The 15,655-nt window shown below is 50.6% G+C and overlaps 1 protein-coding gene across 1 annotated transcript; it reads right to left on the bottom strand.

Annotated features, from left to right (window-relative positions):
• Positions 1-324: 324 nt before the first annotated feature.
• On the bottom strand, positions 325-15,386 carry KANSL3 (KAT8 regulatory NSL complex subunit 3; the record flags this gene model as incomplete). The annotated part of the gene is made up of 16 exons (XM_009584114.1): positions 15,223-15,386; positions 14,286-14,376; positions 13,796-13,981; positions 13,540-13,671; positions 13,096-13,212; positions 12,403-12,504; positions 12,181-12,252; positions 11,778-11,852; positions 10,699-10,856; positions 9,200-9,263; positions 8,484-8,684; positions 8,043-8,199; positions 6,611-6,688; positions 3,184-3,375; positions 1,365-1,449; positions 325-479 (listed from the first exon to the last, which is right to left on the bottom strand). Coding segments are annotated over exons 1-16 (1,954 nt in total), but the record flags the coding sequence as incomplete, so codon positions are not given.
• Between the last annotated feature and the right edge of the window lie 269 nt (positions 15,387-15,655).

The raw sequence follows: 15,655 nt of genomic DNA, 5'->3' as shown, positions 1-15,655 counted from the left end.
TTTTCCAACCTTAATGATTCTACGATTTCATTGCTGCAGCTACAAACGAGGTTAGCTGTGAAACCCAGGAGGCAAGAGGAGGTCGGTTTTGGTATCTCAAGGCATCATTACATACAAATGACATCTTAGGTCACCTACTGCGCCTTCAGCCTTGCTTTATAGCATCCCACTGGATCCCTGCAGGCTCTTCAATAGCAAAGCACTACAAGTACTGCCTCAGCCAAACCCAAAGCAACCAGGGAACGCAAGAAAGGATCCACCAAGTGATTGTGAACCTGGTTTATCTTTTACATTCACAAGAGAGACATGGAGAGAGGCAGGTACCTTGGAGGGTACTGGCTGGCTGGGCCTGCAGGCAGTGGGCGCTGCTGGCCACCAGCCTGCTCTGCAGAGCGTGGAAAGCGCTGGGTGTCGTGCTGCTGGGGATCACGGCAGACGGAGCAGGACTCGTGGAGGAGGTTTCTGCTGCCGAACTCAGCCTACAAAGCGAGCAGAAGAGAAAGACTGCAGTTAGCGATAAACTGCACAGGGCAAGGCAAGATGGCTTTGACTGGCCTAACACAACCAAGCGGGACTCCTGGAAGCACAAGACAGGGAGCTGACGAGCTACAAAAACCCGAAGCAAGAGGTTTCCCTGTGTCCACTGCGGCAGCTAGAACAAGGAGCACCTATGGCAAAATCCGTGTATTTCCAAATTGGAAGTGAGCTTGTTATTGTGTGTGCGCCTACCTAGGTGCTGCAAGGGCTGTGTCACCCTACACAAAAGCAATCTACCTTGCAGTGAAACATTTCCCATTTAAAACCTACTTTCTATTTGAGAACAGCTCTTCTTCCTCTCCCCTCCCAGATCAGTCAGAGTCCGATTCTCCAAAGTTTGGTTTGAATTAAAAGGGAAAACAGTGATGCGAGATGTCAACGTCAGATTCATTTCCCAGCAGAAATCCCTACGGCCAGTTAATCAACTTCATGAACCGATATTGAGGCTTTGTTCCCCTATCTTTGGAAAAAAAAAGCTTCACTGTCAGAGGGAATGAAGGGAAGGATTAAAGACGACCCTGAATTTCTGGCAGACACCACAGCCATTCAAGAGACAGAGATTAGCAAATTTGGATTTGGGAAACCATATAGAAATATAGCCCAACAGCCACAATACTGTCTACTTCTGCCCATTTCTGCCATTCTCAGACTCAACTGCCAGTTGCAAATGGTTTTCCAGAGCCTAAGAGTCTCTTGCACTTCAGAAAATTCCAGTCATAAGCAAGATACCAGAAAGCTTCACATGCAGAAATCGCCCTGTTGCGGTGCTTCCCACCAGCAGCCTGTCAAAAAGACCCACAGTTTATAAAAAACAAAGTCGCACTCACTTGGAGGTGGTGAGCAGTCCTGACAGCTCCTTTGCGCCCGACACAGACTGGCCGACAGCCAGGGGGACCGGCTTTCCAGCGACAACTGCAAAAGAAAAAGAAGAAACCTCACTCTCTCTCCTCCACGAGTATTTAGGGATTTCCCCTCTCTCACACAACTACGCACAGACACAGCGCTGCAGGCCACGGGCTCATCCCGCTCACAAACCATCTTCTCAAGGAAACCTCCGCTGCAGCCATAAACACACACTCCAGCAACCGCGCTACGGGAGATCGGGAGTATCAAACAGAGCAGAGTTGCGAATAAAAACCAGAAAGCTGCCGTTGTGGAAGCGTTACGACAGACGGGATTGAAAGAATCAGCTTCAAAACCTCTAAGCAGTGAAATCTCAGGCCCTCACCACCAAATGCATTTCTCTCTCCTAAACGTTATCTCCAGTGATCCCCTCCTCCTAGTCCAGCATGGTACAGGTCTACTGCCTCAACCGATTAATTCGGATCTGGCTAGTCGCTAGCGATCGATTTTGTAAGCATTCTTTAGAGACACTTTACAAAATACACAGGGATGCGACGAGTCACAATATTTGTTTATTGCGGCGTTTTGGGATACAACTGCGTTTGTCTTGTGCATTCCTCCTGCTCACACACGGTAAGAGGGAATTCTTGTTTTGGTTCATGTTTACTTCTGCATTTCCTTTCTGTGAAAAGAAGTAAAGTTTGGAAAATTAAAAAAAAAAAAAGATTCCAGAAACCAGAGATTTTCAAAGCCGCCAGAAGATAAACTGTAACCTTAAAAAAGGATGTGTATTTATCCGTTCATTTTCACAGTTCAAAACAACTGTTAAATTAACCAAGAGATGCTTCCAAAGGAGCAGAATTATTTCTCAGCTTTGAAAACCTCTGATTTCCTATCAGAATGGAGACGCTGACCTTTCAGTCCTGCATCGAGCTAACACTAATAACGAGCGACCGCTTTACACATCTGGGGCTCTGCGCTCTCATGTGAGGAAGTCATATATGCCAGTGGGGGCAGTGACAAGGCAACATCCTTCAGGTACAAGGGTGACAGCCGCCAAAGCTTCTGGCCTCCTTGCAAAGGCTCAAGGGGAAGACGACCGAGCACATCACCTCTTCTTGGACTGCAGGGACCTCTGCTACGCTCGTCGCAGCGGGTTTTCCCAGTCGCAGAAGCAGGAGAGGCGCTGGAGTTTATTTATATGTCTATCAAGCGCGTATTGTGCCAGACTTTAGGCCCAAAGGGGATAGGGAGAGCGGAGCACTCGGCTGATTCGTGAAGTCTGAACACACGAAAGTCTCCCAGAGGGAGGAACGTCGCCGTCATCCCTAAAGCAGGAGCACGTTCCAGGTGAGAGCTTCGCGCGGGAGTCACAGGAGCGGGCAGCAGAAACGGAGACACGCACGACCTCTGTGGAGCAAGGGGTCCGCCAGGACCGGCATCCTGTTTCCAGCAGCGGCTCGATGCCTCAGAGGAAGGTGTAAAATTCGCCTCGCAGCTCATAAGGCTGCGGTCGAGCGTTTCGCTGGAGCATGCAATTCCAACCTCTATGGAAAACAGAGGCTCCTGCCAAGCTCCTATGTGCTGTCAGCCCCCACGCTTCCCCAGCTATCCCCAAGTCACTCACACCTTGAGCGTGAGTTTTCTGCTTCCGTCTGCTTTCTGCAGCTAACTCCTCCAAAAATAACAAAAAATCACAGCTCAGCTCCCCTCCCCTCCCCACGCCGTGCCCCAGAGGAGCGGGTCTGGCCAAGCCACGACCCCGCTCTCCGGTTAAAAAGCAGCTATGCAATCGCAACTCACTTTCTGCCTGGGTGGTGAGGGGTGCTCCGTTCCCCACGCCAGCAGCATCTCCGTGAGAGACAATGGTCACCTTGATTTTGGCTCGTTTGGAGGATTTGGTGCACTGGGTCGGGCTGGGGGTCTGATGCCTCTTCAGCTGCATACGTACATCATCTTTCTCAGCCCCTTCCGAGTGCTCTGAGGAGACTGGAACTAGGGGACACAGAAGTAGCTTTTTGAAAACTGACGGCCGATCCCTCGAGGTCAGTGCTGCTCCACTGTGCGCACCAAGGTGTGGAGAAGGGACGCATGCCCATGCACACTTCCACAGCTCCCTCCATGCCAGCCTTACCCATCTCCCATGCATCAGGAACCCACGCTTCTCCTTTTCACCACCTACGCTGACTTCCGCGTGCCCTAAGCTGCTGTCTTAGGGCCAGGACTTAGCTTAAGCTACTCACAGACTAAGGCAGGACGGCATATAAAGTCAGCCTTGCCTCTGCCGCGAAGAAAAATGAATGCCTGCAGCGATAACACATCTCCACATAAACAGTTTTCATTTCAGAGCGCGGCATAATCAATCCCGGCATGAGGCCCCTTGAACATCCCTAATTTCCAGGTGAGGGGACGAGGGCGCAGAGACTTGCAGAGCTGGTGCAGGCGCGCTGCCAATGCTGGGATTAGAGCTCAGCCCGCCTGCTCCTCTGACACACCAGCAAAGGTATTTGCATGCCTTGTTGTTCGGCACATCCCTTCCAGCACTCGTAACCAGCCCTCCAGGAGCTGGACTGAAGCATACAGGTTTCTTAGAGGGACCAAGCGAAGCAGCCGTGAGCACAAAAGGTGCTGCAGCAAAGCCAAGCCCCCACATACCCTAGGCTGCTCGGTACTAGGGGAGAAAAGCCGCGAGCTGAGATTTCTCTTCCACACCAACAGCTTATTTTGCTGCCATGTCCTTGACCCATCATATCTGTTTCATCCTGCCTAGAGCACAAGCTTGCCGGGGCCAGGGCTATCCGAAAAAGCACAGAGGACCCATGACAAGCGCCTCTGGGCAGCCCAGGAACAAAACACGGTCATGAGCTGCCACATCCTGTCCATCCGTTCTCCGCACGTCTCCCACCGCTGGTGTACGATTGTTCGGCCCCAGCCTGAAACGCTGGTGGACGGGGTCAAAACGAGGGCACAGATCTGCCTCACGCTGTGGTGTTCGCAGCCTGGCAGCACTCAGAAATGCAGCCGCCACTACGCCCCAGCGCTGCCGTGATCTGCGGCAAGGGGGAAAAGGCCTTCGCTCAAAGCTACGGAGAGCCCTCTCCATCGAGAGCTTCTGCAGACCGCTGCTGAGCCAGCTAACTCCCTCTTTACAGATGGTCCTGGGCATCTAAGCCATGTATTCAACAGCCTAAAGGCCAAGATGTACATACCTTTTTATTTATATATATCTAGATACAGATATATTATATAAAATTAATACCGATGTGCGTGTGTATATGTATGTATACACTCCCTGCGTATCACACCACCTGCATACCTCTGAACTGTGAGCGTAGGACAAGACTGCAGCCAAATCCCTAAATGTCAGGTGACTCCAAGTGTTTCGGGGCCACTCTGGTCTCCAAGACAAGCATCAGGCTTGCTGTGCTGCTATAGACGGCCGGACCCGTGGCTCGAGCGTGTTAACTCGTGACGCTTGTGCAACACTCCCGTGCCACCCACCCACCTGCAAACATGCATCGCCCAAATCACCGTCCAGAGAGACCTCATCAGGCGTGCACAGACTGCAGGCACCAAAGCCCCCCCCGCCAAGCAGGACAGTGAAACGGCACATGCACAGGCAGTGGCATTAAGTGCCCCTCAAAGCATCGGTGAGCAGTGACCCAACGTCCCTCTGTGTCCCCACCACACAAGAGCGAAGCCTGCTTCTGCTCGCACAGGGGCACGCGGACCCTCGCCGCAAAGGGCTGGCTGCGTGTTCAGGAGGAGCACCCTGCTCCCAAAACAACAGCGAATGCTCCCAACGTACGCGCCCCGGCTTCCTACCTCGTGGTTCAAGCAGCCAAGCCAACGCAGTAACAAGCCCAGAGGTCTTAATTGGCTTTTGATCTTATCAAAAGAGGCTGGTGCCAGCCTCTCCACATCTCCTCACCAGTGGGGTAACATCCACTGTGATTTCTCTTCCCAGCAGACGCTGGGTGGGAGGACTCCGGATAAGTGCAGGGCTCCATGTATGCTCCCAGGCTAACCTCATCGCAGCGGGAAGAGCACAAAACAAGGCTCAAGCGAGAAAGAAACCTTTAAACAAGGCTCAAGGGAAAAAGAAACCTTTAAAACAACCAGCTTGGGCCAATACTTGCCTCAGGAGTTTGTTACCATGGTTGTGTATGTGCAGTTTGGACTATATCTCGTGTTGTGTTCAGGGCAAGCAGGAAGCCTGTATCTTACGAGTGTCTACACAACATGCCAAAATACCACGAGCTTCTCTGCATCCGGCGCTTGCCTCGTCGAGTTAAAAGCACCGGCATTCAGGGTGTTGCAGAGAGGCAGTTCTCACCCACGTCGATGCGCTCAGCACCCTGGGGTCACCCAAATGGAGAACTGACACTGACAGTTCACATGACGACACCGCAGCCTCCCAAAGCCTTGGATTTCAACCCCTCGTCCTCTCCTAATCCCAGATCCACACAGTCACTGCCATTCGAGAGGGCAAAACGCGTCTTTAGAAACGCTGTGGATCTCGACCCTCGATCCCTAACCCTCAGAGCACCGCACACACTGAGGTCCACCTCTCTGCATGCTCCAGCACCCAACGCGAGAGACCACAGGACTACAGACTGCTCACCTCCACGTGTCTCCTCGTCCAGACAGCATCCCTCTCCCACCACATCATCGACTTCCCAAAGCCATCCCTCTCCCTGACTTCTCTGCTCTTCTCTAACGCTCTCTGGCTCCACGTGTCTACATCTGCCCCTTCCAAGTCACTTGGCTGTCCCTCATTTCTGCTCCCACTGCCAGCCCCTTTGCCGCTCCACGTGTTTGGGACGCTCCACCAACACACGCAGTCTCTCAGGCTGGTTTCCACATCCCCTTCTCAGCCCCAGCACAGGAAAGGGTTAAACTCACGATCACAAAAAGCCACCGCATCGTCCACAAAGTTTTAGTCCATCAGAGCAAACCGGCTGCCAGACTACACGGCTCGAAGAGCAGTATTTACCGACCGGAGCAGGGAAAGGGGAAGAGGTCAGGAAAAGTTAATGCTCTCATCTAGCCATTTGCTTTAGCTTCAAATACAGCAATGAGAAAGCAAAAAGCAGGGGGACAAGGGGACACATTGGGCCACATCCCCAAACCAATGCAAGGGAAGAGGAAGACGATGAAAGAAGGTAGCAGAGACAGAGAGAAGGACGGAGACGGAGAGAGAGACAGCGAGAAGTGAGGAGATACTCACCAAAGAGACATGAAGAGGTGCCAGGAGGAAGAGCTTTCCTCACCAGCATGTTTTGTTTCAGAAAAGCAGCGAACTGAGCTGAAATGAATCAGAGAGAATTACAGTATCACAGCCCGGCTCTGGAGGGGGACAGGGAACTCCAGGGACACCACTGCGACCCACAGACAGAGACCTCGGAGCAGGCAGGCAGGCAGGCAGAGAGCTCCGGACACGACTCATCCAGCCACAGGGCACAACAGAGACACACAGACCTCCTCTCCGGATGGCAGCGTAGCACATCCGACACTAGAAGGGGCATCATCCCAGCTTTCACAGAAAGCACTTCCCAACAGCACGAGCCTTCTCCAGCCCCACAGCCATCGGGAAAAGGTCCGGCACACAGGGAACAAGAGCTTGGCTGCAAGAGGCACGGCTAGCTTGACCGAGCAGTTGAGCCGAGAAACTGAGAGTCATCAGCCAGCACATCCCTGAACAGCTACGGCCACAAAACGCAGGCCAGAAGCCACCCTGCAGCAGCACTCCTGACAAAACAAGGCAGCCACAACACACCCCACTCCACCGACCCTCCTGCGTGCTACCTAGAAACTTCCTCCCTCAACTACAACAAACGAATAGATTTCTTTAGTCCGTGGTCTGAGAAATTAATGGAGATCCAAGCTTCAACTGCCCCCCTGGAGCCTACCCCTGAGTTAGAGAAAGACTTTAGAGAATGTGGAGGGTCACGCTGTTGCAGAAGACAACAAGAAGCCTGTTCACGTCTGTCTTGAGCAAAGAAATAAGGAGAGAAGGGAGGATGGAGAACTATTCCCCAGGTGCCGCTGATATTTGCCAGAAGGGAACATCATCAACAAAACCATTACCTACATTCACAGCGTTCACAATCAGACTGAAGCAGCACCGTAAGGTTTTTAATCAGCATCTAACAGGACAAAAAAACCCCACAGCTCAAGCTGGTTTCTTATTCAGAGCAGGTTTTCCACTGCCATCTGATGCAAGATGACTCTGTAATTGCCCAAGCCCCACTGTTTCAGTCACAATTCAATAGCCTCAATCATCTCCTGAGTAGCTTTAGTCTCCCTCCCAAGCAGCCTTCAAGGATATGAGACACCAGTCAAGGGGCTCACACTTGAAAAAGAATTAGAGTACAGCTACGTGGTGATTTGGTCAGCCAGAGGAAGTGAAAATCCTTCCCACTATGAAGGGAAGGCTCCGCAAGCTGCGGAAACACCATTTCCAACCTAATTTCAACCCTCTGCAGGCTGCTGCCTTCAGATGACAGTGACAGGGGACCGAGCTGTAGAGAAAGCTGCCACGGGGAGCTTGGAATTCAAGACAGGACTCAGAAGACAAAAACCTACGCACGTCAGGACAGATAAAGACCAAAAATCCAGACGCTAAGAGGGAAGAGGGTGGGAAAGCTGTAGGGCATTACCTTGTGCCTGCTTGTGCGTCAGGACAGTGTCCGTCCTCTGCACCTGCCTCTTCAGCAGCTGCGTGGTGCCGATCTGGCTGGGCTTCTGGATGGAGGACACAGCAGCCATTTTAGTCTTAGGGCTTGAAGTGGGGCTGCTGGAGACGCTGGATAAGTCCTGCTCAAAGAGAAGGTACACCTCTTACCCCCACGTTTCTCTAAGCGGCAGTCATAACCCTGAGCGTAGCAGCACAGAGGCAAGAACGTGCATCCCTTTGCTGGAGCAGATCTATTTCTGAAGGTTCACTTGCCCCACCGCAAGCCATTAGTCCCTCCGTATCCTCTCACCTCCCTGTTCCAATACTAACCATGTCTCTCGCCACATATTTCAGCGGTACAAAAGCATCTCTTTACACAACCTCAGGCTTCCCCAGCTCAAAGTATCCCAGAGAAAGCTCCCACCTCTGAGCCTGAAGGCGAGGCCGGCACTTTGGCTGCCGGCGAGGCGGGCCTGCTGGTTCTTTCTGGTAAGTCGAATGACAGATCCCTCCTGGTCGAGTCACGCGGCTTCTTCTTCTTCTCAGCATCCAGGTCACGGGGATCAGAGCCCGAGTGGCTCTCCGCTCGGGTGAGGACTCCAGTCAAGAAGTCAGCTATTTCGTCCTAGGAAGGATGAAACAAATAGTTAGACCAAGTGGTGTGCAGGTCTCTGAACAACTGACCTTCATAGCTTGAAACAAAAAAAAGAACGAAAAATTCCCAAAGGGACAAACCCATAAGGCTCTCTAGGTTTAATATCCTGCAAAAAGAAACCATAAAACCTTACAGATAGACCTTGGCTTTCTCATTAAAGCTCATACTCCACTGATTTTCGACACATAGCAGAGAGACACCATGGTTTCTCCAATGGTTTCTTTCTTTCCCAAAAGTACTGCTTGCTTCCCCAGGCAGATGTAGGAAGACTCAGAAAACTGCTCTTTGTTTAAGGTGCACTACCAGAAAGCGCACATCTCTCCTCCTGAAAGGAGACGGCCACTTGAAAATCCCACTCAGGAGATAAATTACCTTCGTCCAACCAATCCTGGTAGTAAGGCTGTAACCCGTGGTCACTGAGACGTTTCAGCACAGATTTTTTTCTTTATAGATATGAGGTGTAAAAGGAAGATTTCTGTGGTTACCTGGATGCACCTGTCCACCATACTCTGGGTGAGGCCTTCTGACTTCTTTTTGGCTTTGCTTATCCTATTAAAAAAAAAACAAAAACAACAGATGGAAGTCAACACTTGTTTGGTTTCCCACTTTCACACTAGCAACATCATTCTTCACCTGAGAGTAAGATTCAAGCAATGGCAATCTCGCTCCCTTACCCAGTTAGACACAGAATAACGCAAGAGCCAGCTCTGTCAGCTCTCAACTCAGGAGCACCGTCTACTGGAAAGACAAGATTCATCCCTCAGAAGTGCCGAGACAAATTTTGATGACTGAGGAAAAAGGCCCAGCACCTCAAAGCATTTTGCAAAGCAAATATGACGTTTCTTTCCCTTCAGAGCTCTGCCTTCAGACCCTGTATCGGAGTTTTACATTTCTTGCTTTCCTCTCCTTTACTGATTATCCCTCCTACAGATTTCTGACTTATATGATGCTCCAAAACCTTGTCTGCGCTGCTGGGTCCAGCTCTAGCTACAGGCCAACCCTTTTTTCATACATGACTTGCTCAGATTTTTAGTGCAGTTATTCCAAACACGCACAAGTGTGACTGGAGAACAAGCTCCAAAGTTTACTGAAACCTTAAGAGCTTCTTGCCTCCTGCAAGGCCCTTACAGCCTCCCTTATCCCAATTCTGTGCACAACCTCCAAAAGCTACGTATTCCAGAGCTGGAGGTGACATCAAAAAGCAAATACTTGCTCTCGTGTCATACCACGCTGTACCCTGGATTTTTACCTTATCACTGGGAGAAACGATGCAGATTTATCACGGAAAACCAACCCAGGTTTTGAGTAACAAAGCTGACCTTGATGGAGCATTTTTACGCAGCTCCCATCTACCAAATTTGTGTACGCAACACACTCAGATCTTGCCCAGTGTTCCTGGGAAGAAGACAGTATCCCTCTCGCAGACCGATACCTGAGATTGTCATCTGCTCCTCCCACCACCACCATGCTGTTATCGGCTCGTATCTTCTCCCGGAAATCTTCCATCGCTTCGATGTTGCACTGCAGGGAATTCTGACCGATCACAAAGAGGACAGGGGTCTTCATCTCCAGGAGGGGGTCGTCAACATCCTGCAAGAGCAAGGGGAACTGTAATCTGGAAGGACTGATCCAGGACGCAGAGTCTTTGGAGCCAACACCTTTCTGAATTAGATGAGGATTTCCAAAAAGGGAAGGCACGTGCCACAGGGGCAGACAGCACTTCACATGCAATCCCAGTACATATTTTACCTTATCACTGGGAGAAACGATGCAGATTTATCACGGAAAACCAACCCAGGTTTTGAGTAACAAAGCTGACCTTGATGGAGCATTTTTACGCAGCTCCCATCTACCAAATTTGTGTACGCAACACACTCAGATCTTGCCCAGTGTTCCTGGGAAGACAGTATCCATCTCGCAGACCGTCTCAGATCTTGCCCAGTGTTCCTGGGAAGAAGACAGTATCCCTCTCGCAGACCGATACCTGAGATTGTCATCTGCTCCTCCCACCACCACCATGCTGTTATCGGCTCGTATCTTCTCCCGGAAATCTTCCATCGCTTCGATGTTGCACTGCAGGGAATTCTGACCGATCACAAAGAGGACAGGGGTCTTCATCTCCAGGAGGGGGTCGTCAACATCCTGCAAGAGCAAGGGGAACTGTAATCTGGAAGGACTGATCCAGGACGCAGAGTCTTTGGAGCCAACACCTTTCTGAATTAGATGAGGATTTCCAAAAAGGGAAGGCACGTGCCACAGGGGCAGACAGCACTTCACATGCAATCCCAGTACATACCAACTGCATCCTGAAAGGAGAGAAGTATAAATTGTGCGGTTCGCTTAAATATCTCGTGAGAAAGACTGACTCAAAAGCTGAATGAGTACATAGCGCTGTTACTCACTAACAGCTGAGACTGATGCCGTCCCCCTCAGAAACCCTATTTCACTGCATTTGCCTCCTTCCAAGCTTTTGCCGCACAAACCCAGGATAAGGCTGAAGTGCCAATGGCGAAGCTTCCTGGGGTGAGCCCCCGATGGGATTTACACAGCCATACCGAGTCCTGAAGAAAACTCTGCTTGAAAGCTGCACCGTGCTCCAGAAAATGGCTGTTATATAGATTTCCACTACCCTCAGAGTTAGCCATTTCATTAGCACAACCATAATCATTCCCAACCCGGTCACACACTGGTCAGCTAATAAAGGAGCAATTTGGGTTCCATATAAATCAAGCCAAGTTGTCATCTCTGGTGCCAAATGACACCGTTAACAAGTGACCCGCATATAGGACCCCAGAAAGGAGCTGCAAGAACATGTCACAGCAGAGATAAGCAAACACCGGACTTCTCACGCCTGCTATCGCATCAAGAATCCTACTATGAATGCGACAGTCCCGCCTGCTGGGCACACCTCCTCCAAATAAAAAAATCACACAGACATTCCTCAAAAAAGTCTTCCAATTATCACTGGACTTCCAAGCCCAATACTATGAAACAATCTAGGGAGACTTAAAAAAAAAAAAAAGCACATTTCTTTAAATAGCTCCATCTGCCTTTAGTCCTTACCCCTCTGGGGCCATCAACGGTGAGCAGTGGGAATCCAAGGCACACAACTGCAGTGACGTACTCCATCACTGAAACCTGGGTAGAAAAAGCAACAGTCAGCATCCTAACAGTCAAGTGCATCGAGGGTGGGAAGGCTGCTTTGCCAGGCTCCTGCCAGGCATGGAAATATCTTCCATATTCAGACCTTGCTTTGTTGATTAAAAGAGTGGAGAAACAACATTGAATGACTCAAATCGCTTAATGCCCCCAAGACCAAAAAGGGGGTCTGTCTCAAAGCCTTGGAAAGAGAAAAGGGACAAGAAGAACCCAGGCAGAGCCTTAAACGCAACAGCAATTCAAATCTAACTCTGAACTGAAGCTGTCAAGTGGGTTCTGAGAGGATGCAAAGGAATCGGTTACTTACGTGACAGGCCACCAAGGCACCCGTGTTCCACCCGATCAGGATGATCGGCTTGTGAGAGAAGTGGTTGTGAATCTATGGGAGAAAAAAAAAAAAAAAGACATGGATGGAGACGAGGGACAGACAACGGGTCAATGCACTGGGGTGGCACAGCACCTAAAGGCAAGGTGAATAGTTTGAAGGGAGCAGCAAAGGCTCCCCGATATGCTCGTCGCTCTTACTTACCTCTGCCACTTTGCCCCTCACCGCCCCGATCATGTGTTCGAGACACTGCAACACTCCCACCCCGCTGCCGTTGTTCAACAGGTGGGTGGCGATGGGAATCACCTGCGGTTTGAAATGAAAGATCGATAAATATGAAGGCATTACTGGGGAGAACAGGTACCAACAACAATTAGCACGGACTGGAACCCAGTTTATGCATGAACTTGTGCTTTCTCTCGCTCCCTCTTTCCCCCAGGATTCACTTCTAGCTACTAAAAAATAGAGGAAGTAGAGAATTCCCCACAGATGTAACCTCTGCTGCTCACCTCGCTCCTATACACCCAGTATGTCTACCACATTAAGAGGCATGCGAGCAGCTCTGTACCCAGGCAGAGGACTAAGGTAACCTGTAGTCTCTCTCCTCCAACCCCTTTCTACCAGAAGACTCATCAATCCTTAATAACAGTAACGGTAAAATCTAAACTGCTAGATGACTTTGGTCAGCAAGAGACCCCAAACGCATCGGATTTGGGCAACTTCATCCCCTGTGCAGCATCTCAAATGGTCAATACTGCAGGTGGCAGATGCCAGCCTCTGCTTTCAGCAGAACCAAGTATTTTGGTGCACTGAAGGCTTATAAAACAAGCTCAGCAGCTGCAGTCTAGCACAGCTGCTAGTTTGAATTTCCCTCCTTTCAAAACCAACCATACAAACCTTTCCCAAGCAAGAAAGCTGCGACTGCCAGAATCGGTGCCGTCGAGAAGTGGGGAACATGGAGTTAGAGGGTCCAGAGGAAGCAATCAGGATGAGGGGGGAACCAGGCAATTTGCTCTACAAAATTCAACAAGAGACCCTTAAGGGAAAGCAACTTCCCTGCCCGAGACCTCGCGGCCCAGCCTGGCCTGTACAACGAAGCAGGAGGGATCTTGCATAGCTCATTAATTGATCACATTTTCCCCACCCAAAGCTACCTCAGGATAGTACAGGGGGAACGTGTGCAACAGAAGGAGTCCCCCTCATTGAGCAAGTCTAAAACAGGAGGAAAAAGAGCCCAGGAAGCAAGACAGAGGCGGAAGGAAGAGGACAGCAGAAGGATGGGAAGAATAAAGCTGTCTGAGACCAGCCTCTCGCTCCCTGCAAGCCCCAAGAGGTACTCACTGGTTTATTATGCGACAAGACACCCACGGCCGGGTCCCAAGGTCTCTTCAGCAGCAGAGACAGAGCCTCGGCACCTGCTGCCCCCGTCTTCGCGGTAGAGGACAGCAGCATCCTGTCGATCAGGGTGGGGATCTGAAACCAGAGGCCAGAAAGGACTGAAAAAAGGCACACTAAAAACTCCGTCAGCTTCCTTTAACGAGCTTTATAAAGGGAGAACATTATAAACGATAGCAAAGTCTTTCACTGCTTTTATCACCTTTCCTTTAAGCGTTTGCAGAGCATCCAAGTAAGCAGCCAGCACTGGCAAACTGAGGGTTTCCACTAACGTCGTGTGAAGCCACTGGATCAGCTTGGTGTCCCAGTTCACACTAGCCAGAGCTTGGCGGACTCTCCGAGCACATTTGTCCACCGCTATCCTCCTCAGAACTGGCTCGTTGCAAGCCTAAAAACCAGGAAATTAAAAAGAAACACAGTGATGGGAAAAATCAAGCATCCCTGCCCAAGCCACAGGGAAGTATTGGCTTGGGCAGCCCAAAGTCCTCTGGCAGCAAGCAAAGACCAACATCCTCGCAGTGAGGACAAAACCATGCCCCAAAGCAGCCCAGAGCTGCCTGTTTCTTAAGACTACGCAACCCAAAGGCCAAGACTTTCATTCTTGACTCAGTCGGGCTTTGCTAGGAAGGACTGGTAAAAACACACAGGCAGCCACTCTGCTGGGAAGTGAAATACGGAGTGAAAGATCTTACCCCTTCGTTAGCCAAGCGAGCCAGCCTGTCAGACTGCAGCGCCTTGTGAATCTTGTTAAATAGCTTGTTCTGGGCCATCGTCCAACCCGTCCTGTTGAGAAAACCAGAGAGGAAACGTAGGTCACTGTTTCACAGACCTCCAGGTCCTGCGAGCTGCTGCCCGTTCCCAAGGCGGCCGGCAGCACAGCTGGGCATCGGCTGCGATTGCAGCCTCAAGAACCGATTTATGGCTATGGACAAAGTGAGTTTCGCTACTGAGGATTTAAGTTATAGGATGGCTCAATAAGAAACACCAGGTTTTAAATGTCACTAGGGTGTGTCGGTGAGCTTGTAAGCATCAGAAAGGCAAGAGTAATAGCAGAAGCCATAAATAAGACCAAAATAATCACTCCTTTTAGCATAGGTTATCACCACGTTCCTCAAACAAACTGTCCAGAAAAAAAAAATCCACATTCCTCGTAACATCGAGACTGCGAACTGGCTTAACTATAGTTCCAGGGAGGGTTTTTAATTGATGCATATCCTCATTTTTAATTGTTGACTTTGGAATATGGCTGAATTGAGGATCTACGTGTAATCTACCAACTCACTGTCCCAACCTCCTCCAAACAAAGGAGACGGCTTCACGTGAAGTGTGGGGAGAGGTTCAACAACCGGGCCAGCCTCTACCATTAAATCCAACAGCTTCTCCAAACAAAGGAGACGGCTTCACGTGAAGTGTGGGGAGAGGTTCAACAACCGGGCCAGCCTCTACCATTAAATCCAACAGCTTTCACAGCAGGCGCATGAGGAATTTGGAGATGAGAATTCATTTTCTTTGAACATCATTCAGTTCAGGAACGTCACTGCCCATTGAGTCACACTAAAAAAACCCCACACCACACAACAAGTTGCTGTTCAGTGCCCGAATTTCTTTTCTCCGTTATCCCCACGCTACCTGTTGACGTGTTCCTCCCAGTCGTCCGGCGGCGGAGGGGCGTCAGCGTCCGTGCGAGCGAACATGACGTGGCGCTCGCACTCGTTCATGACGCTGCGCGCCTTCTGGTTGTCATAGAGCGGCACGGGCGTGGGCGTCACCGTCTCGACATCGATGGGGATATCTGCTTCACTGTCAGGAATAATTACGCTTTAGAGAAGTGGATCGCTCACCTTGGGGTCTGCCGTGCTTTACAACGAACAGTCCACTCAGCTTCATAAGCAGGTATCTTGTTATTCCCAGTCTCCCGGCAGCCCCCCTGAACCCCAAGACCAAGCCCCTGAGCTGGGACCCTGAGCGCACTCCCATCCCTCACCCCAAACTCACCCGTGACCCCAGGCCCAACCCCACACCCCGACCCTAAAGCAAACCATTGCAGCCTGGCCGCAACCCC

This window comes from Fulmarus glacialis, unplaced genomic scaffold (assembly GCF_000690835.1).
Source record: "Fulmarus glacialis isolate BGI_N327 unplaced genomic scaffold, ASM69083v1 scaffold10688, whole genome shotgun sequence".
Lineage (NCBI taxonomy): Eukaryota > Metazoa > Chordata > Aves > Procellariiformes > Procellariidae > Fulmarus > Fulmarus glacialis.
Note: the sequence above shows the minus strand (reverse complement) of the source record. Positions and strands in the feature narration are given on the sequence as shown.